The sequence below is a fragment of the Patiria miniata genome, unplaced genomic scaffold (assembly GCF_015706575.1).
Source record: "Patiria miniata isolate m_02_andy unplaced genomic scaffold, ASM1570657v1 HiC_scaffold_20, whole genome shotgun sequence".
Taxonomy (NCBI): domain Eukaryota; kingdom Metazoa; phylum Echinodermata; class Asteroidea; order Valvatida; family Asterinidae; genus Patiria; species Patiria miniata.
Genome location: NW_024037059.1, coordinates 24263566 through 24287567, shown reverse-complemented (window position 1 = coordinate 24287567; position 24002 = coordinate 24263566). Strand labels below are relative to the sequence as shown.

The 24002-nt window shown below is 40.6% G+C and overlaps 1 protein-coding gene across 1 annotated transcript; it reads right to left on the bottom strand.

Annotated features, from left to right (window-relative positions):
- Nucleotides 1-782: 782 nt before the first annotated feature.
- LOC119728270 lies at nt 783-23993 on the bottom strand. The gene is made up of 16 exons (XM_038200438.1): nt 23528-23993; nt 20266-20764; nt 19841-20012; nt 19238-19335; nt 17545-17657; nt 14457-14555; nt 13978-14154; nt 12588-12704; nt 12056-12187; nt 9635-9850; nt 7185-7376; nt 6384-6546; nt 5685-5848; nt 3824-3922; nt 3102-3342; nt 783-1911 (listed from the first exon to the last, which is right to left on the bottom strand). Exons 2-16 carry the CDS (start codon nt 20735-20737, stop codon nt 1634-1636), a joined length of 2733 nt encoding a protein of 910 aa, XP_038056366.1. The 5' UTR covers nt 20738-20764; nt 23528-23993; the 3' UTR covers nt 783-1633.
- Between the last annotated feature and the right edge of the window lie 9 nt (nt 23994-24002).

The following is a 24002-nucleotide window of genomic DNA, read 5'->3' as shown; positions in this document are numbered from 1 at the left end:
GTCCTATCCAGTCTGTGTATATGGAGATCAATGCCTGAATCCAACCCAGGCCTGAATCCAACCCAGGCCTGAATCCAACCCAGGCCTGAATCCAACCCAGGCCTGAATCCAACCCAGGCCTGAATCCAACCCAGGCCTGAATCCAACCCAGGCCTGAATCCAACCCAGGCCTGAATCCAACCCAGGCCTGAATCCAACCCAGGCCTGAATCCAACCCAGGCCTGAATCCAACCCAGGCCTGAATCCAACCCAGGCCTGAATCCAACCCAGGCCTGAATCCAACCCAGGCCTGAATCCAACCCAGGCCTGAATCCAACCCAGGCCTGAATCCAACCCAGGCCTGAATCCAACCCAGGCCTGAATCCAACCCAGGCCTGAATCCAACCCAGGCCTGAATCCAACCCAGGCCTGAATCCAACCCAGGCCTGAATCCAACCCAGGCCTGAATCCAACCCAGGCCTGAATCCAACCCAGGCCTGAATCCAACCCAGGCCTGAATCCAACCCAGGCCTGAATCCAACCCAGGCCTGAATCCAACACAGGCCTGAATCCAACACAGGCCTGAATCCAACACAGGCCTGAATCCAACACAGGCCTGAATCCAACACAGGCCTGAATCCAACACAGGCCTGAATCCAACACAGGCCTGAATCCAACACAGGCCTGAATCCAACACAGGCCTGAATCCAACACAGGCCTGAATCCAACACAGGCCTGAATCCAACACAGGCCTGAATCCAACACAGGCCTGAATCCAACACAGGCCTGAATCCAACACAGGCCTGAATCCAACACAGGCCTGAATCCAACACAGGCCTGAATCCAACACAGGCCTGAATCCAAATGTTTTAAAAGATTTTCAATGCCACGACCGTTATGATTCTTTGCAGAAAAAAAAGCACATAAAAGGAAACTTTGTTTTGTTTGCTGGATACATTGTGAAGAAAGAGAAAAAAACAGTGAAGAAACAAATGAAAAAGTGATGAACATATTTGTTGGAAAAAAAGCAAGTTTACAAAAGAAGAAGCTCTGATGGAATTTTTTTTCATAGAAATTCATAAAACATAATGAAACCCCCCCCCCCCCTTAAAAATTCCAGGATCTGCTCCTGCAAGTTTTAATTTTCAAACATTAAATACATTGTTCAAAGCTAGCAATACAGTTACATCATGCATTCTACAAGCAGCTTATACCATTGGTGAAAAAAATGTTGGCGTTTTCTGAGTTCACCATGTCCAATATTAGGTTTTGCCCTTCAAAGACGTATAAACACTGTATGTATACTCAGTGTGTTACCTCCCGAGCAAAAGTTGGAAAAAATCACTCGGGTGGAACTCAAACCCATGACCTCCTGCTTTCTAGTGCAGACGTCCCACCACCCGACCACCGAGTTTGCCAGGATCGGCTGGCTGGTTTGAATCTGATGTACATGTAGCAGGGGGTACCACAATTAAACTACAATGAGAAGAAATTTGCGTCGGGTGATGTAAATCAATATTAGGTTTTGCCCTTCACCAACATATAAACACTGTATACTCAGTGTGCTATAGCATATATTGTACTTATTTAGCACGTAAGATTATCAGAGGTTAATCACTGGGCAATCTAGGTTTTTCTTATGGTTATCAATTGCCTACATATAAATATGCAGCATTTTTTCAACCACATCTCTACGTCCACATTCATCTATAGCTTCACTAAGCACTTGTAGTTTTCTCTCTATATCACCTCCTTCCCTCTTTGACCATGCAACCAACATGCTAAAGATAGCATTGTCTGTTACACTGTTGTCTTGTTTGAACCTGTACAGGTTAGACTGAGTGAAGCCCAGACTGACTGCAAGGCGTTCCCACTCAGGACCCAGCTCAGCTGCAATGGCTAGCAGGTGTTTCTCACTCATCACATAGGGATCTCAGAAGAAAAGAAAATAACAAACACATTTTTGTACCATCATTTTATGTCAAGAATTTGCTGCTTGCCTTGAAACAGACAGTCTTGTTCACACACTACAACTTTTGATGTATTGTATTGCAATTTGAAGTAGTATTTGTACAAGTTTTAAGACAAAGTTTACAGTTGAAAAATGTAACAAATCTCTTTTATAAGTTTGCAGGGTTCTGAAAAGCCGCGGGAACTCTACATTTTGGACATTAAACTCTGCCCGTCGTCAGAAGACATCAACTTTATCTTATTGCTATCTTCACCATACAAACTTTCAAATCTTGATAATTGTCTTGAACAATCAAAGACCAGCTACAGCATAAGAAATAGAGAAGATCCAGACCAACGATAAATCAATACACATAATGTGCACAATATTGCAGTGCATGTGAATTTAGACATTGTAGCTGCAGAATTTTTATTTTTTACAATCTAAGTCATTCAGTGCTTCTCTTTTACATTTTAGACAACTGTTTCCTTGTGTCCACTATCTCTTTTTTCTGTTGGTTACATGCTAAAAAAATAAAACAACTATCGTTGAAAAGAGCCTGCTATGTGAATGATTCAAGTTAAATGTGAATAATTTGAGATAATTAATGAACCATTTGGTTGTGCATGACACAACACTTCATGTCTCCATTACAGGGTACAATACATGCTGCAAACTCAGAGCAGGACTTAGTTCCAGTCAATTCAAACTGGATAGAGGCTTGCCAGGACCCAATTTTATGGCTCTACTTACAGTAAACAAAGACAAATTTGTTGGCATATTTCATGGTGAATGCATTTCATGGATTTGCAAGGAATTTTGGCATGTACTGAAATGTGTACATCACATAATTAAGGATTTTGTGCCACGAGGGTTAATGCAAAATGTCCGTGCTAGCTCTGCCCAGAATAGGCTTCTTAAGCACGGAATTGTACATGAAAAATAGCCATAATAATGGAGCAGCGGTGCACGTACCAGTTAGATTAGAATGGGATTCATAACTTGCATAACTGATGAAGGTTATTTTTTAATATACATTTGTGCTGATATTGAATGTTCAAACAAACACCAAGTGGCATGTGCTATAATTTTGAACCAAATATAAACCACTTTCATCAGAAAGACCCACATATTTACTATGATGATGCCGCATAAGAGATTACATACTTACCAAGTTTCCGTAGTGACGATTGACCTGATTCAACAAACATCTGTTTGATGCCACTAGTGTCAATCCTTACACCAGGTTGTTCATGGCAACATACGCGTTCTTTCTCCAGGCATTCATCAAGCAGCAGAAAGTGTAGAGCACCCTCTGGATCACAGGGGCATGATACGCACAAGTGAAACTTGAGCCCCTTGGCCCACATGGACTTGATTGACTTGAGTGTAACACAGAGAAAATCCCTGACCTTGATTGAATGAACAAAAGTTTCAAGAATTTGTGTTAATTTCTGCTAGCAATCATATTAGGTGCCCAGTTTTGTTATTCTTGTCAATTAAAAATTCTGGTCTATATATTTTTTTGGAACACGATTTTAAAAAGTTTGATATTAAAAACATCAGTACTTGCCACATGTTTGCACACAATAAAAGTGCAAATAGTCCTTTTTACCGTTTGGGGGAAGCTTTTAAAAGTGGAAATATTATTGCCACAAAATGCCCCTTGTCAAACAAACAGTGAATAGTAACAAAATGACTGGCCGAACTCCTGCAGAAAAGAGACAGTTGATAATTTCTTAATCAAAAACTGACAAGGCAAAGACATCTATCAAACACTGTGTGCAATAAATCAAGTGAAGCCTTTCAGATTGTGACTATTTGATTATTTAGCTCAACAAATGATGTAAAAAGTGTGTCCCTGATGAGATATCCTTTTTATTCCCATCTCACCTTACACACTATGATGGGTGATGGTTTGCACTGTAATCTTCTGGATTTTGAAGGACCTTGTGTAGATGTATATATCACAGAATGCTTTGATATACACACCTGCCAAAACAACACAGACAAGAAACATTGATATAAAAATGTCAAATTCAAGGAACAAGAAAATGTATCATTCTGTTCATATTTCTTTGGGGAGGGGGCAATTCAGAGACTGTGGACATGCTAGTGTCAGCAATCCATCAGGCACAGGCTTTTCATTGAGGTTTTCTTCCACTGAATTCGTGGTCTGCAGGTAATTCTGCAGTTTTTGGATAGGGCTGTCCATTTTTAAATAATTAAGTATTCGATTACTAGAAACTGCAGGTGACCGCATGCCGCAATCAACGTTTGAAATGTTTGGCAGTAACTATTTTATAACAGTCAAGGCTTTATGTCACCGTTGACAAACAGCGGGATCTGACAATAAAGTGCCGCGAATTTACAATTAAAATAACGTCACAGTTGTGTAAGTGCATAGTTTCTTCTTTCGATTATTCAAACTGGTAAAAAGCTATTCGAATATTATGTTTATGGTTGTGGGTTGAGTCCAGCCTGGGGTTGTCACTCATTGCTTCTCCCAGGAGTACATAGGTACCAGTGAGGGAAGAGATGATTATGCAGGTCTGTAGGCAGGGGAGGGGGAAGGTGTTTTGATGATTTCCCCTCCCCCCCCCCCAAAAAAAATTAATCAGCCGCAGCTCCACTTTTTCCTTGTGATTGACATTTGGCGTCATCGATATTTATTAAACATGAACAGGTCCACTTTGTGGTAAAAACAACCCTCCCCTTACACCCGTCTGGCTATACCTCATAAATGGTAGCACAGATATGTATACCCCCCAGGGAACTGAGATTGTCTTTGGAATGTTTGATTGTCCCGATGATCGGGTACGATCCGGTCACCTTTGTGAAATGGTACGATTTGGGTGATTTCGTGATTTCGGTGACTTCTTTATTAGACATGAACAGGTCCACTTTGTGGTAAAAACAACCCTCCCCTTACACCCGTCTGGCTATACCTCATAAATGGTAGCACAGATATGTATACCCCCCAGGGAACTGAGATTGTCTTTGGAATGTTTGATTGTCCCGATGATCGGGTACAATCCGGTCAGCTTTGTGAAATGGTACGAATCGGGTGATGAGGCTGAACCCCCATCACCCTTTGGCTTTGTCTTCGTTCTTCTTTAGTGTTCACATTTTCCCGTGTTTTATTTTTCTTGGGCATTACTTCTCTGTGGCTGTTCTTTGAAACGGAACCACGCATGAACTTCCAAATCGGTGTGAACATCAGTCCTGATACCGAGGTGTGTACAATTGTGATTTCATGATTACATTATTGGGTATCAAATTACAAGCAATTTTATTTCAAAAAGTTATTTCAAAAAGTGACCTTTCTGTGACGTCATCAAACCGGAAGTTGGGTGTCATTAATACAGACACATAAGTTTGTCTTCTTTTCACTTCATCTCACATAACCTGTCTAAACTACATCAGTACATACTATAAATATTTTGATTACATCATCAAGTGACGTGTAAATACAAATGTGTTCTAAAATAAAATGATCCTTGAAGGATGCAATTGTTCCAAATCATAAATGATTAACCCAAAACATTTGAATTTCATGCTCTTCCTGGTTTTTGCTTAACCATATTACAACTGACAAATGCGAGGCTCTAGTTACTATTTTTATTACTTCTATTCACACATATTCTTTGCTACACCCGGATTCATGTGGCTTCTAAATCCAATTCATAAGGTTGTTACGTTCAAGCCACCAAAGATATCATTTTAGAGCTTTAAACATTGAAATCATACATACTCTGATATAGGCCTGTTTCAATGGTGACATTTCCATCTCAACTTCATGGTCGCCATCAGCAGGGAAACGGGCATATCTATGTGCAATTCTTGGCAATTGCTCTGTTCCGTCTTGTGCCTGTGACCACACCAATGCACGCACCACAAGCTGATTGAACAAACTATCTGTCAAAATCAAAATCAAAAAGCAGTCTAATAAACAAAAAATTCTCAGAAACACATGATTCATCTACAGATACTAGACAGCATGTTTGTCTGCATTTTCCCTGACAAACTGTTCCTCTTTTGTAAAGCAGCAAATCTACGTGTGTGAACAATTTTTTTGGTTTTATCTATTCCAGTGCATCCCAGACAAAGTAGCAGTAATTGGTCCAAGACTTTTTCCCCTACCATATTCTGTAAGTACAACATTTAGTTTTGAAACTCTGATTATCAGAATGAGTTTGAAATGCGATAAATTTCAACTTTGGATTTTTCAGCAACTTTGTCAGAGTATACTCAGAACAGGCTTCATTTCATAGGCTACATTTGACAATATTTGGAGATTTGGGGAAAGTTGAGAATGGAGGTCATCTGTAAACTAGCACTGATTTCCACACTTATGTTTAATCTTCTCCCTTCAATAGCACAATACTTGGGTTTATTTACAAGTTGGAATTTTTTATCTCATGTTGGACAGAGAATGTTTGATAAGACATACCAGGTACAATGTGCACAAAGTGAATATAGAAGATGTAAGATGACTCTGGACTCAGTGGATTCCTTTTGGTGATGGAATATTTGCCAAGTAAACTGGGAACATAGTAGGTTCGCTGAGTGGTAACCTGTGCATTGGTTTCCATCCACTCATCTCCTCCTGCGTTCTAAAAACCAATAAAAGAGATTAACAGATAAAGGGATGAGTGTGGAGGGATTTCATAGCGTTGCTTAACAGCCAATTTTATGCTAACAGAGCCTCAGTCTATTTCATAGAGACTATTTAAGCAGTAAGCACAGTGTAAGCACGCTTAACCACAGAGGAGAAGTTGCTTAAATCAGTAACGTAACAATAGAAATCTTCATGCCCATGCAACCGTTAGCACATCCATGCCTTGAAATAGTGCTTAACCAGCAGCATGATTTTCTGCTATTGTAAGCACAACTTTTCTGCAAACTGTTACGCAACGCTATGAAATTGGGTCCTAGTTACATAAAGTTCTGTTGCTTACTTGTATCTTCAACTAAATCTACTTCAATATTTTCAATCAAATTACTTCTCCCAAATAAACAAGTCAATATTTATCTAGTAAACTTTGTGTAAATAAGATAAAGACAGCTTGAGCAATTTCCTCATTTCTTGGAGCCTCTCATATTGGGTACAAAGTGTGATGATCTGATCTTAATGAGTAACACGCATGGAGGAGTATAGCCAGTCATGGACTGAGCTGAAGGTCATGTCCATTACCAGCAGTGTCAATATATTGATAGCTTTGGCAGCTATATGCAGCCTCATTGTACAGACCTGATCCAATCGCTCGCACAGCAGGTCCAACTTGTGCATGCTGCCCAATAAAGCTTGCTTTGTGTCCAATGTGCTGTCAATAGGCCGCTCCTGGATCTCACTCAGCACATCTCCCAACAAGTGGTTGATCAAAGGGTCTTCAAGAATCCCTTCCTTATTCAGTCTTTCCAGTGAACTCATTAGCGATGAAGACTTGGGTGGGAAGCAGGGGGATTTTGAACAAAGTGAATTAAAAATATTACATTTAAGGAAAACACTATCCTGGCTTGGGGCAAATGAAGCTAAAACAAGGAAAGTTGTGATAATTAAACAGAAATGCCCCGCAACCATGCCTATTTCCATGACATAACACCACCCTTTTAACATGAACTTACTTGGGCCACATGGAACGTTCATTTACATTGGTACTGTTTTGTTTTAGGTTACACTGTAGTGATGCCTACATGTATGACCCCTGAATAAAAATTACTTGTTTGCTTTAATCTTTGGAAGTCATTGTATGTGATTTAAGAGTAAGTGAATGTGAATAGATCCTGCACAAGAAATATGAGTAAAAAGAGACAGGACTAGTGGGTACACACAGTGAAAAATGTATGTAGGCAAAATGAGAGGTACATGTATACTAAAATGATCACATAAAATAGTAACCTGGAAAGAAAATGTGGTTTATTTAATTCAATGAGTAAATATGATACATGTATCACTTTTTTTAAATTTCAACTGTGATGATCTGACAAGACAATTCAGGCGTTTCACAATGCAGTGCGCCACCAAGAGTTTGCCAAGGAGAGTCAATTGTTCAAGTTTACGGTCGACAAAACACTGCCCTTTTTGAACGAGTATCAGTTGACAACTTGAGCTAATTTGTTCAAGATTGGGGTATAGCATTCTGCCGCCTTACAAAAAAACAAAATATTGATACAAAGAAAGAAAAGGGCAAACAGATATTCTAATCATACGCTTAGGAAACTACTGACAGAACAAACTAACAATTTCAAATAACCCACGCTCCGAATTTGTCGACCATCTCCCACAATACACTGGGAAAAATTAACTCTCTGTGGCAAACTCTTGATGGCGCACTGCAATGTGAAACGCCCGAATTAACATGGGTTATCAAATGTCAAATACATTTCCATGTATGCCTGGTGAGCACCTGACAGTACACAATTTACAAAAAGCAAACTACAAGTTATTACGCACACATGCAATTGTACATGTACAAATGTACATGTTCAAGTTTGCATTCAGTACCGTTCAAGGTTAAGAGGTGCCACATCCATGGAAAAATAAAAAGACTGTACCTGTCATAAAAGTTACCTGTCATGTTGCCTAACTATTAAGGTACTATATTGTTTTAATTAGAACGTCAACATTTGGCAGTGACCTAAAAATTTTAAGAACAACCCACGTACTTGCATTTACCAAGTCCAAAGTTGATATGCAAAGTTTTTCTTGAGTTACATGTGTATGTTGAGATAACTATTCCTGTTGTTTTAATAACAACCTTGACCTTGATTCTGGAGGATCCCCAAGGACTAACCACAATACCACGCTTTAAATTGATGTAACCAGTCTTTTTTGTGTTATGGTGGGAAAACTGTAATGACTTCGGCCTTTGTATTCTGTGGTCCAAACTCATTAAGCTTCTATAAAGGTTCCAACAGCAAGCAGCCTATCAAGGTTCATGACATACATATACATCAAGTCCAACTTAAGTTATTACTGTGAAACCAAAAGAGTGATTTTGTGAGCACCTGAAAACAAAACAGGTCCACACGATGCAGGTTGCGTGAATCTTCTGTGGACTAAGCCAGGTCCACACAACGTTTCCTCCCTCTCTGGAAAACAGGTTTAGAGGCATTTCTGGGTAAGGGTTATCTGTCACAAAATGAAGAGGAATACTCAAGGAAACCATGACAAACAAATTGGGTTGAAAGAGTATTCACAGTGTGAGTAAAATGACTTTTTCTCCATTTTTTCCTTAACAAAGGAATATCCATGTTAGGTATGTAAGGTTGGCCTGTGTGCACACACACACACACACACACACATACCTAGGCTAGAATTACTGCAATGCCTGCGCATACACATACACACGGACACAGCAGAAACAGCATGCCCCTTCAGCTTCGCAGGGAACTTTAAGGACAGTTGATTTTCCTCTCAAAGAGCAGCCCATTGTGATCTTGTCATCTTATTAGTCCAGCGGGGTACATTTTCCATGTAATAGTGAGGAGAAATACTGCCTACTGAAGTTATTGATGTGAATCATGCATCATATCTGATTTGCTGTAACTAATAATGGCTAAAACAAGGGTCTCAACCCATGACCCCCAGTGGCAACCAATGGACTCGGCCAGTGAGGGTCAAAAGATAGTGTAATCCTAACAGCTAGAGTGCTGGTAATGTTATCCACAACATATGGACCAAAATAGAGATGAACTCACTTGATCTTTCGCTTCATGAACGGTTGCAAACTTTTGAAACACCTTGATCAACCAACGGCGATCGGCAAGGAAAGCTTCACTGGGATCCTGGCTGAGTGGGCTATCCTTCTGTCCATCAAAGCAGATGATCTCACCAATGTCATGGTAGTATTTCAGCATCAACATAGCCTCAGCATCAGCCATGTTTCCAATGGACTTCTCAATAGTCTGCCTGACCTAAAAAGTAATGTGGAATTTTTTAGTTTTTGTGATTTTTTGCCACACCTGCACAGAATAGACAACTTAACTATCGTGTATGATGACAGAGAAAAGGAAACAAGCGTGTTTCCGACTATAGAACATTACTGTCATATATATTTACAGCTGTAACACCCTAATGACCTGTTTTACTACATTCACTTTCAGTACATTTGTTACATTCATCAGATTCAACTGTTTCAAATCAGAAGAATTTTCTTAGTTGATAATTTGAAACTGAAATGGTTCTTTGCTGTACATTTAAAACAGCACAAAGACAATGATTTATGGGTTGAACAGAAGGTATTCCAGCTTAACACGTGTGATGAATTGTGATGTGCGATGAATTGTGATATGTGATGAATTGTGATGTGCGATGAATTGTGATGTGTGCTGAATTGTGATGTGTGCTGAATTGTGATGTGTGCTGAATTGTGATGTGTGCTGAATTGTGATGTGCGATGAATTGTGATGTGTGATGAATTGTGATGTGTGCTGAATTGTGATGTGTGCTGAATTGTGATGTGTGCTGAATTGTGATGTGCGATGAATTGTGATGTGTGCTGAATTGTGATGTGCGATGAATTGTGATGTGCGATGAATTGTGATGTGCGATGAATTGTGATGTGCGATGAATTGTCATGTGCGATGAATTGTGATGTGCGATGAATTGTGATGTGCGATGAATTGTGATGTGTGATGAATTGTGATGTGCGATGAATTGTGATGTGCGATGAATTGTGATGTGTGCTGAATTGTGATGTGTGCTGAATTGTGATGTGTGCTGAATTGTGATGTGTGCTGAATTGTGATGTGCGATGAATTGTGATGTGCGATGAATTGTGATGTGCGATGAATTGTGATGTGTGATGAATTGTGATGTGCGATGAATTGTGATGTGCGATGAATTGTGATGTGCGATGAATTGTGATGTGCGATGAATTGTGATGTGCGATGAATTGTCATGTGCGATGAATTGTCATGTGCGATGAATTGTGATGTGCGATGAATTGTGATGTGCGATGAATTGTGATGTGTGATGAATTGTGATGTGTGATGAATTGTGATGTGCGCTGAATTGTGATGTGCGCTGAATTGTGATGTGTGATGAATTGTGATGTGTGATGAATTGTGATGTGTGCTGAATTGTGATGTGTGATGAATTGTGATGTGCGATGAATTGTGATGTGTGATGAATTGTGATGTGTGATGAATTGTGATGTGCGATGAATTGTGATGTGTGATGAATTGTCATGTGCGATGAATTGTCATGTGCGATGAATTGTGATGTGCGATGAATTGTGATGTGTGATGAATTGTCATGTGCGATGAATTGTGATGTGTGATGAATTGTGATGTGCGATGAATTGTGATGTGCGATGAATTGTGATGTGCGATGAATTGTGATGTGCGATGAATTGTGATGTGCGATGAATTGTGATGTGCGATGAATTGTGATGTGCGATGAATTGTGATGTGCGATGAATTGTGATGTGCGATGAATTGTGATGTGTGATGAATTGTGATGTGTGATGAATTGTGATGTGTGATGAATTGTGATGTGTGATGAATTGTGATGTGTGATGAATTGTCATGTGTGATGAATTGTCATGTGTGATGAATTGTCATGTGTGATGAATTGTCATGTGTGATGAATTGTGATGTGCGATGAATTGTGATGTGTGATGAATTGTCATGTGCGATGAATTGTCATGTGCGATGAATTGTGATGTGCGATGAATTGTGATGTGTGATGAATTGTCATGTGCGATGAATTGTGATATGTGATGAATTGTGATGTGTGATGAATTGTGATGTGTGATGAATTGTGATGTGCGATGAATTGTGATGTGTGATGAATTGTGATGTGTGATGAATTGTGATGTGTGATGAATTGTGAAGTGCGATGAATTGTGATGTGTGCTGAATTGTGATGTGCGATGAATTGTCATGTGTGATGAATTGTGATGTGCGATGAATTGTGATGTGTGATGAATTGTGATGTGCGATGAATTGTGATGTGCGATGAATTGTGATGTGCGATGAATTGTGATGTGTGCTGAATTGTGATGTGTGATGAATTGTGATGTGTGATGAATTGTGATGTGTGCTGAATTGTGATGTGTGATGAATTGTGATGTGTGATGAATTGTGATGTGTTACAGGCCTAGAGGATTCACTTACCATTGCTACAGACATGATGGGAGAACTGTGCAGTCTGGCCTCTTCAAACTGCAGCCACTTCAGTGGGATCTCCTCTCCCATGTAATACTCAGAACAGCTTACTTCAGCTATCAATGTCTTTAGGGCTAAAATCTATGGTTTATGAACAAGTAAGGAAATAGACATTGGTTCAGAGAAGTGTGAAGAATTGTATTTATTATAGCTTCTCATGAGCATGCACATAGCACATGTTATTTTTGAAAAGTTGCTTCAGGCAGACTAGATACCCGACATTAGTGAATGAATACAACTTGTACAATCGCACTACTTCTTAGAAATATTGGGTAAATCTCACAGGTCCTTAGACATATTAATGTAGGTAGAAATTTGCTGGAAATTTTTCGGTTTTTTTTCCAAAACAGGTACCATGCATAATACAAGCACTATTTTGGGGAACTCCATGCAGGAAGTCAGAAACAACCAGTGGCATGACACAGGTCTATTGAACCATTTTTGATGAGATAAAAGCAGCCTTAAAGTTTGCAGATATTACCTCAGCTTGACTGCAGTCTTCAAGGCTGTTTTCTACAGCAAAATCCTGACTTATTACATGCTGCTTGTATGGTGCATCTTGGAGTGCCTCTCTGATGTTAGCAAACTGGGCCTTGACCTTTGGAAACAGATACATACAAGCACATGTACCATTTCATAGTGTTTTCCATCTACCAATGCCCATCTATTTTAACACAGCTAGCTGCGGATTTAGCATCAAGTTGATATTTGATATGGGTGGCATGGGTGGCTTGTGCGTAAAGCGCTCGCCTCTCACCAAGGTGACCCCGGTTCGAATCCCGGCCACGGGACACATGTGAGTAGAGTTGTGAGTTGGTTCTCTCCTGTGCCACGAGGGTTTTTCTCCGGGCCCTCCGGTTTTCCTCCCTCCGGAAAAATCAAACACTTTCGATCTCAGGCTGTGCTCCGTGGTCATATATGGGTCGATGTGGCCGGCAGCCATAGGCGCCTTTACATGCCAGCGGCCGGACCACGTTGTAGCCGCGTCCTTCGCAATTCAGCATCCCAGCTGCCAGTAAGGATGATTAGCCTCCCCAAATTATTATTTGTAATTACACATAATAATAATAGACAGAAATTAATAATAACAGAAATGGTATGAATTATCCTGTGCAGTTTGAATCTGTAAAAGGAAGTATGTTGAAAAGATGTCACTACATCGTCTGACATATAAAAGGAATCTGTACAAATGCGCAATTTTAACTGGCTCCCATGAAATGTCAGGGAAGTAAACTAACACACTAAAACATTCTTAATTATTTCTCATGACTGATAGCTATGTTTAATTGAATAAATACTATGGGAGTATCAATTGCAAAATGTCAAGGTCTGAATAGTTTGCAACTATTTCATAAATGTTCATGCCAAACACTGAAATAACCATTCTTGTAAACAACTGTTGAAAACTATGCATAAACACTACTGAAATGTTCTATTAATCAATAAGCAAACTGACATTAATTTACTTGCAACATTGGAACAGCGCTAGGAAGTTTTATTTGAGAGGGTTCTGATTTGGTACCTCAGGCTCTCAAAAACAACATTGTTTTCTAGTCCAAGGCAAGCTTGTAATTTGGTGCAATCTCAGACCGGGTTTCTAATTATACATGAAAAAGGGCAATGATTTTTTTTCTCACAAGCATAGACATTTTGCCACACACAATACCGAAGACAAGACAGACCCTACATATCAGGCAAATGTTCCAACCCTGCTTGTATCTGGGTAAGTCTTTTAAAATACAAAACCAAATGATTCCAACTAATCAAGTCGTTTGGACTTCAATTTGACATCATATTATACAACACACACAAAAGAAAACCAAAAGCACTGATTTGTACATACTGATCAGAAACTAGGGAGTGGGGCTTACCTTTTCTTCTGTATCTTTGCCCAAGCTATCTCTATGAGTCCCAACTATGATAATTGCAGGAGATGTTCTCTCTGTTGCTACCAATGACTGTTTGCCAGTGTTGACATACATGTACATAGTTTGCATCCACAGATCCATACACTCCCAGTTGGTCAGCTCATGATGCTCAACTACTTTCTTAAAAGGGCAGAATAAACAAAAACAATATGCCTCAAAATTGGAATGGACTCACTCTAAGCATAGAGGCATGAGACAAATCTCCTTGTACATGTAAGCTCTTTTTATCATAATATGATGTCTTTTAAGATCATCAAGCCCTGATAATTAAACACTCTATGTAAGGTCAGCAATTTCATTTTGCTACAAAATTCATAAAACATTAAACTTATTAAAGTTGTACACACCATAAATCGTAAGCAAACCTGTAGGTGTGCGGTAAGCATTTAAAGTCAGTACACAATACATGAATATTAACTGACCCTCCCATCAGGTCCAACGCTTTCAATTACTGCTGGTTTGTGCAGATCACAGCCAAGATTGAAAACCAGGAGGTAAACAGCACGATGAGTAAACAATACCTAAGGAATGAGAAAAAATCAGATTAAAAAGGGGAAACTAGTGTGATGAAGCAGTTACAGTATGAACATAATATATTTGAAGTAAATAGGGGCTAATCGCTGATAATTGCCACAGTTTTAAACATTATGGTTATAATTGGTTTATCAAAAACAAAGAGTTTTGTCCAATCTTTTTATGTCATATTGCTTTCCACGTTCAGGGCTATTTCCAAGATCAGAGAATGTATTTGCTGTTGTTTTTAGACATGAAACAAAAGGATACCTGTCAGAGAAACAGTTTTGAGGGTTTGACAAAACATTATAGTCCCTGTTTTCAAGCATTCTACCAACAAACATGACCAAAAAATCAGATCAAATAAATTAACAAAACAAGTCAGGTGTGTTTACAAACACAAATGCCCCGCAACCGTGACTGTTCCCATGACACAACACCACTCTTTTAACATCAACTTACATGTACCTTGGTCACATGGAACGTTCATTAATTGACAGCATTAGTGTCTTCTGTAGGTTCTATATGAATTAATCCCTGATCCCTATGATCTCAGAATAAATACAAGATTTCTATTGTTTTAGCCACTGTGACCTTGACCCTTGACCTTTTGGCCCCAAATGCAAAAGGCTTCTTAGGATTACCAAGGACAATCCACAAACCAAATTTGAAGTTCATATGTAAAGTATTTCTCAAGTTATCGCGCTGACAAAATTTCTTTTGTTTCAGCCACTGTGACCTTGACCCTTGACCTTTCGGCCCCAAATGCAATAGGCTTCTTAGGATTACCAAGAACAATACACAAACCAAATTTGAAATTCATATGTAAAGTATTTCTCAAGTTATCGCGCTGACAAAATTTCTTTTGTTTTAGCCACTGTGACCTTGACCCTTGACCTTTCGGCCCCAAATGCAATAGGCTTAGGATTGCCAAGGACAATCCACAAACCAAATTTGAAGTTCATATGTAAAGTATATCTCAAGTTATCACGCTGACAAAATTTCTTTTGTTTTAGCCACTGTGACCTTGACCCTTGACCTTTCGGCCCCAAATGCAAAAGGCTTCTCAGGATTGCCAAGGACAATCCACAAACCAAATTTGAAGTTCATATGTAAAGTATTTCTCAAGTTATCGCGCTGACAAAATTTCTATTGTTTCAGCCACTGTGACCTTGACCCTTGACCTTTCGGCCCCAAATGCAATAGGCCTCTTAGGATTACCAAGAACAATACACAGACCAAATTTGAAGTTCATATGTTAAGTATTTCTCAAGTTATCGTGCTGACAAGATTTGTCCGGACACACACACCCACACACACACACCCATACTTGTTTCACATGACTAGTGTGGACTTTCCATTGCTTTCGTGTAGTTAAGAAAAACCAGTGAAAAAACTCATTTTTCTCAAACTGTGAAAACTCTTTCAACCCAATTTTTTTTCTATGATTCCCTTTAGTGTTTCTCTTCATTCTGCTACAGATAAACCTAACCCAAAAATGCCTCTAAACCTGTTTTCCAGAAATGGGGAAACACTGTGTGGACGTGGGCAAGTCCACACAACGTCGGTGCTACCTACATTATGTGGACGTCTTTTGTTCGGAAGTCCACACTGCGTATGTAAGACAAGCTCACCCACACCCACACACACCCACCCACACACCCACCCACGGAAGGACAAGGCGGAAACAGTATGCCCCTTCGGCTTCGCCGCGGGGCATAATTACTGTAGATGCTTTGGTGTACATCATTGACAAACTATAGCTGAATATTAGCACGCTGTTGGAGCGCAGAGCTTGGCATCAACTAATGAAGGTACACTGTGGTCAATCAGCATGAGCCAAGTGTAGATATTTCTTCTTAGCTGATGGCATGCACAATGTCAACTGCATGCGCACAATGTTCTGGCTAGCAGGACAATCATAAGTGGTGAGTTTGAGGATATATACATGTAACTACCGTACTGACATGTATGATGCTTTGATCTTATAAAAAAAGACCATGCTGGTAAGACAGTGCTTTGACAAGACAGATGATTATCAGAAATAAAAATGGCAATTTTTCAAATTCGATTTCAAACCCAAAGTTAAGCCATTATGAATTTAAACTTTGAATGGTCAAAACAGGAAATGTCACCATAAAGTTGTAGTTATCTATATTGACTTTAGTTATTCAAACTTTTTCAGAGCTACATGTATGTAATTAACTACTTTGCATAAATCATTTGATGATCAGTTTCTTTCAAAGTTCCACCCTCTGTGCACTTCTATGTTATATAATTTGCCTCGCCCACTACGCAGGGAGGCAGCTTTGTCACAAGTCGCCCGTTTCGTGGTTGAACAACTCATGAACACACGTACAAACACACCCAAACGTGTGTTCACTGTAGATCATGGACGTCCTATTGTCTCTCTTTTGTTTGTACTCTAACTTTTTAGGAAGACTCCCATAGGTTTTGTACACGACCCCAAACGCGGACGTATGCTGGGAATCGTGGACGATATTGTTCTCTTTTGTTCTCTGGTATGTTTCGTCCACGGTTTGAAAAGATGAACACGTACACACAGACACGTCTGTTTATGGTGTAAATCGAGGATTTCTTATTGTTCCTCATCATCTATCTTTTGTTCATACTTAACCTTTTTTTGCAACAGCTCCTATTGGTTTTGTACGCGTTTTCTAATCAAGGTCGTCCTCCATTTGACTCATCCTCAATTAAATAATGATGCTTCACATGTGTGTCCTCGATTTATACCGTAAACAAACCCCCACATACTTGTTCCGTAACTGTGGGGACTACACACGAGTTGTCCCATGTTACTATGGAGACCAAAGACGCTGTGGGGACAGCAGAAAATCCCCATAACATGGTCCTAATTTCCCTAAATATAAAAATTAAAAACTTCCCCATAACGCAGTGACGGCCAGTCCACACATACATACACCCTTTCTTCTTTATAGTATAGCAGTGATAAACTGACCATTGCTTTACACCAACCTGGTTTGTAGGGCCATGGAGATCCTGTCCAGCAAAATGCCAGATATTGAGGAAGACATCGTCAACAGAATCCCCTACACCAGCATGCAACCTAGTACCTGCTTGCCCTTGCTCTAATTAGTAACAAAAAAAGTCAAACGTTTGTTTGTGATCTAAAATCTCAGCAAAAGCTGTTTAAGAATGTTTTTACAAAGCTAGCATTGTGGAATATTTATTTTTGTACTTTATTTATTATTAAGAGGACCACATTTTTAATAAAAAACATGGAAACCTCATTTGTGCCATTTTACTTTAATTGAAAGTGTACAACTGTAGAAATTGTGTGGTTTAGATTTGTTTGCGATGCTGCAAGTAGATGGCAAGTAGATTGCCAAAAGGAGATTCTGCAAGTAGATTAACCCTAACATAACTCAACCCATCAAACCCCAACGGCATGTTTTGTTGGAATCTGTCAGGATGGGTGCACTGTACCCCTGAATTGACAGTCTTTTACATTGGGTTGGCACACCTCCAGAATGAAAGACAGAAATATGTGTGTGCAGTTTCCTATATGGTGTTGGAATTTGCCAGGATGGGTATGGTTCCTAGTAAATCATGCTAGGGAGTTAGGATTAACAACACAGTTGGCAACCTTATCCCATCAGCTGATTTTGCAGGATTCAATTCTGATTTGACCAGAATTTAATCAGAAAACAGTAATCAGAAAGCAGAAATCTGATAAATATGTGCACATAATAGTATAGTTTGTTCAAGCTTTACCAACACGATTGCCCAGCCAACTTTTAAGTTTATAATTATTTAATTAATTAATTAGGATTTAATTTGAAATTGAAGCTTCCTTAACCATAACATATGATTCATGTGGACATGAGAGACTCGAGTCAAGTAAACTCCACTTCCCTGAAAACAACAGGCTGTCCTCAATGCCTCCAACTCATGGCTACAGTCACCCTATGACAGCTGACATGTACTAACCATTTATAGGTGCGTTATGAGAGCTTGCGACAGCTCCAAATTGATTGTGCTGCATGTGCGTGTAAATGAAGCTCATATTGGTCCAAGCAGTTTGTGTGTCTCATTTTATCCTCTGAGGGAGACTTGTTTCTCACTGCGCACTTTATTGAACACCCATGCAATTCAAAGTGCTGTACATGTACGTACACACATTATTGTGCAACGATAAGTTGGGGGTACATGTAAATGTCTTCTTGGACCTTCAACTACAGGTTATTTTATAGCAGCCCATATCTTTAGGATTGCCTCAAATCACATTTGCCTCACAAATCACATTTCTAAACATTAACCCTAACTCCCTAGGCCTTTTTGCTAGGATGTAGCCTCCATCCTGCAAATTCCTCCATTATTTCTTGAATATGGTCCGTGGAAGGGTGACCACTGCCTGAATCCTGCAAAATCCTGCAGCAGTGACTGTCAATATGTTGAGGCTTGGCCAGTGACATCCTGGAGCAGTACAAAGGATTCTAGCATAATCCAGGCCTATATTTATGCATGGCTGAGCAAACACAACACAAGGTCCGGCCCAAGACCTTGACAAAGTGCATCCTACGAAATCAGTAACGCACTTTTGCCATGTAACCTCAATCCTCCAAATTTCTCCACTTTGGCAAAGAGGATTTTGAAGGATTCAGGGCGGTTAGGGTTAACATAAGAACATACATCAATGTTATATTACCTATGGCTTCCCGGAAATCATGCCAAGATTTTGTCCCATCGATTTTCACTGTGAGTGAGTTATCTATGCCACCACCACAGCTTTCCAAGGTGTTATATCTACAATAAAATTGGTTTGAAATTAATAAGCAGTTGTTTGTTATCAAAATTCGCACAAGTTGCAACATTGACCAAAAGAAGTACACATGTACATTGTGTGAACAGCATCATCTACCAACTGGGACAATTAATTGTAACAAGCCCACATGTCCAGCAAATTGTGACGTCACAGCAAGTATGCATGCTGCAAATTCACAAAAGCTGAACACATTTGAACTCTAGTGAAGTTTGAAGTGAATGTTTCCTGACGTCAAATTTGCTTCGCTTTCGACTTTGCGTGAAGCATGAACCAGGGTTCAGGGCAATGTTGAAAATTAGCTGAAGACAGAAAGACAAAAGCAATCAGAATGTTTTTCTCAAAACTACTTTTCTGTAAACGAAACATTTCTGCTATCAGTTACAAAATTGGATGAAGCACTAGTAAGCAACAGCATCTCTATGAAATTGATCCCATTTTGAATTTCCGAGGATGGCCACCATGTCACAAGATCCTTTGTATCCTTACCTGTCATTGGTCAATGTTTTCATCAGACAAGTCTTCTCCTCCCTTCCTTGGCCAATCAGCACCAGCCTAGTATGGTATACACTCCTGCTGCCCATAGACAATGCCTCAATATACAAGTGCTGAGCATTCACCCCTTGTTCTACAATTTCTAGGGGCATGTAGGCACTAGGCTCTGTATGATAAAAAAAAAAACATGTTTATCAAACCACTATGTCAATGATAGTCAATATACATGTACTTTGACCAGTCCTACCTCTTAAAATGCATATGATCCTCAATCCTCCAAAATCCTCCTCCTCTTCAAACACCATTCATCTTCAATCATCCAAAATCCTTGTGTTTCTCAAACACCATTCATTCTCAATCCTCCAAAACTGCCAGGAGGATTTTAGAGGATTGAGGTGGGGTGGGGTGGTTTATCTTACCATTCTTCATAACACATGTGTAACAGCCAGACAAGTCCACTGTAGCCCACACTGGTCTCTTGAAATTAACTGCCCCTCGAGTGTCTTGTAATTTTTCTGGCCATCCTAGCTGTCTAACGGTAACAAGTCCAATCTCATCAAAGGTGTAATCTACGAAGATGTTTTCACTCCCCTTTTCAAGTGACATGGCCCAAGTATGGCTCTGGTATGAAACCTCCTTGGTATAGATGGAAGGAAGTGACTGAGTGTCTACTTGGGCTGGATTTTGGTTGGTGAAGCCAATGCGAGGCATGCCTGCCCATCGGTTGGTGCTTTTCTTGAAGAACAAGGAAACCACTGTACCAGCATGGATCTGGGTGTCACTGAAGGTGATGCCATTGTCATAAGTGTCAGGATTACGGATGACAGTTAAAGCTGTTGATCTGACAGAAATATTACTGCCATGACAGGATGAGTGGAAATGCCAGGCCATCCTTCAAGGAAAGAAACTTCTTCAATCCTACAACCAGATTGATAAAAAGATATTTAAATAAAACAAATCCTTCCTCCACTCGGTATTTCTCTTTTCAACATGATCGTTGTATCGGAATGCAATTCTGTCCATTTATGACCGAGATTGTGGTCCATGGGCAGATATCTGTCCATTTATGACCAACATGTGACGCCAACTTGCAGGGCTGCCAACTTTGAGAGAGAGCTAAGAGTGAGAATTTGGCGATGGAGCTTGATCAGAACTAATTTTGTGCTAAATGCGAGCGTGAAGCGCGGTGCCCAAACGGCATGGGTTCGGGGCCTGTGCTGATGGACCCCGCATAAACGTGGATTTATGTCTATCATTCTAGACGCTCTGTCTGTGGTGCAATCTGAGCACTGAGGCAATATCTGACCACTTTAACCTTCGTTTTTTTTAGCAAAAGTTTATCATTCAAACATTTTCGAGTTTTATTTATTTATATTTGTTGTGCTCGTGAGAGCGTGAGAGCGTGTGTGCTATGCCTCTTTTGTTCCACACAGTCTTTTGTTTTAGAGTGCTTTTGAGTTGACACTAGCAAATGGTATTTGAGAGTAGTTGACACACTATCTATAACCATGTATCGTGCATAATTTACAAATTTATATGTGGTCAAAATTCTACCTCCATGGTATATTTGACTGTGAACCAAGCCTTGAGGTTTTAGGGCTTTTTTCGCTTTGGATTGGCCTAGTCTAGCACCATAGATGTGGCCAATTTACTGGACTACCTCCATAAATAAAGGCCACACTTCCACCATGTACAAAAACATGTCGAACTTTGTCAAATTTAGATTTTCAGATTTAGGCTTAGTTTGTAGTTTATTTTTGCTTTAGAAGCATAGGCCTACTCACCCTCTTTATAGGCTAATCAGAAAGTGCTGCCTTTTTCAGATGTCTATTTTTCGTGAAATTTCCTGATTCGTTTGCACACATTTGCGTATCAAAATTTCAACATGAAATTTTACGAAAATTAGACATCTGAAAAAGGCAGCACTTTCTGATTAGCCTATAAAGGGTAGTCCGAGTAACTAGGACTCTACGGATCGCTTTTTAACATTTGAACATGGTTGGGCGATAGTGTACTATCGCCCGACCATGTCTAAATTATTAGCTCGTTTATCACGTGGCCTCGTTATTGGCCAATCAGACGCCGCCTATCATATGCGCCACATGAAGCAGACGGGTAGCTCGTAGGGCTCCGATAATTTTGCACGCAAATGACCCTGGGTACTCGTCCAGGGTCATTTGTCAGGGTCACCCTTGTCAGGTTAAAATCTAATTTCTACACATTCGTATGGGTCTTCATTGATGGCAAATTTCGTCGAAATAACACATCCTGAACACGCGGGAAGGCAAATTTAGATTTCTAGGCGAGTACTCAACATCCATATGTATGGCGGATAGATTTCGCTAGGTTCAAAAATACACAACAGCGTGGCGTTGTATACAACGCCACGTTCACGGGGTCGCGGGTCTAGAATAAAGGGTGAGTATGCTTCTAACGCAAAAATAAACTACAAACTGCGACATGTTTTTGTACATGGTGGAAGTGTGGCCTCTATTTAAAAACAAGAGATCTCGCGTCGCGGATCTCTTGTTTTTTTTTCTGGGTGTTGCGCATGCGCATTTCTTACTCACATTTTTATTCACAAGCCAATCTATAGGAGAGGCGTCTCTGAATGGGATAGAGCCATCATTTCTCTTATATATATGCGCATGCGCAACACCTAGAAAAAAAAAACGCGAGGCGAGATCCGCGAGGCAAGATCCGCGAGACGAGATCCGCGAGGCGAGATCCGCGAGGCGAGATCGGGGAGGCGAGATCCGCAAGGCAAGATCCGCGAGGCGAGATCCGCGAGGTGAGATCGGGGAGATCCGCGACGCGAGATCCGCGACGCGAGATCCGCGACGCGAGATCCGCGACGCGAGATCCGCGACGCGAGATCCGCGACGCGAGATCCGCGAAATCCGCGACGCAAAATCCGCGACGCAAAATCCGCGACGCAAAATCCGGGTTGTGATTGGTTAATCTTCAGCACGCTTCTTATTTGCATAAAAACTATGAATAATTCAACAAAATCAAGTTGGGAAAGGCCTCGTGGCTTTGCCACTCGCGCGTGCTAACTTAATCTTTGCTCCAGTCGCTTCGGGTCTTCGCAACTCCGCCGCTCTAAACCACGATGGCCTGGGCGAAAGGCTACTCCAAGTTGGAAATTTCGCTTCAACACACATGCACAAAATTGCGCAGTAGTGTTCACTTTCGCCAACTATGGCCAAGTTCGCGCAAGGCCTATAGTTGACCAATGGTTAACTAACGTTTGCCCGAACTCTGTCTAGTCGACGGTGGTTGACTACGCTAGTCGACTCAGTATTTGGAACCAGCCTACTGGGGTTGGTTGCTTCACTGGTAACCAATAGCCGCGCGCATCCATGATGCTAGCAGAGAGCCAGGATCCAGAAGTTTTGCGATGACATTTTGACCAGCATTTGACTAGAGACGTTCGCACGTTGCTATCAGTGCGCAGGCGTAAGGTACGTCACAAATCAACCACTAGTCGACTAATGGTCCTTGCCCAAATTTGGCCTAAGTGTGCTTAGTTCGTTGGGGTTTTACTGGTGCACGTAAGAAGTAAGGATGTTTGTATGTATACGTCACAGGGTACCATCGAATCCAGACCTAGGCATGGTGGGGCGCGCAATTAACTCCCAACATAACATCCTAATTATCAAAAAGACTTGAAGGATGTACATTTATTTCAAACCGTGGTTGAACGTGGTTGCAAATTGGACATGCATGTGATGGACCACGACCGAGCAAGGAACAACGCTTCTTAATTTTTTCCTCAACGCACACGCAATGACGATGGGGACACAACTTTAGAATGCTTGCAATATAACGCATTCTTGGGTGTCCCTCAATGTCTGTATGGACCGGTAGACTTTACGACGACAACAACAACAACACAGCCTGAATAAAAGTTAGCACAGCGGACTCATGAGCATGAATAGTGCTCATGTAACGTGCTGTGTAACGTGCACTGTAACGTGCTCAATTATCCGCCAAATCCACCCGGAGAAGCTGGCCAGCCGGAGAAGATTGAGAGTATACTCTTGCTGACCCGCGGGTCGTACTCCTGCCGTTCGGGCGCTCAGGAGTATACTCGTGTTAACACGAGTAGAACGCTCGAACGCACCCATATCTAGAAGGCCCTCAAGCGACCGAC

Bases quoted from the DNA above. Each gene is read 5' to 3' on its own strand.
- LOC119728270 (XM_038200438.1), bottom strand. From the start codon at position 20,737: ATGGCCTGGCATTTCCACTCATCCTGTCATGGCAGTAATATTTCTGTC. The intron at 12,188-12,587 runs GTAATATCTGCA...CATAAACCATAG, and splicing joins AAGACTGCAGTCAAGCTGAG to ATTTTAGCCCTAAAGACATT. The intron at 5,849-6,383 runs GTATGTCTTATC...TGATTTTGACAG, and splicing joins CTTTGTGCACATTGTACCTG to ATAGTTTGTTCAATCAGCTT.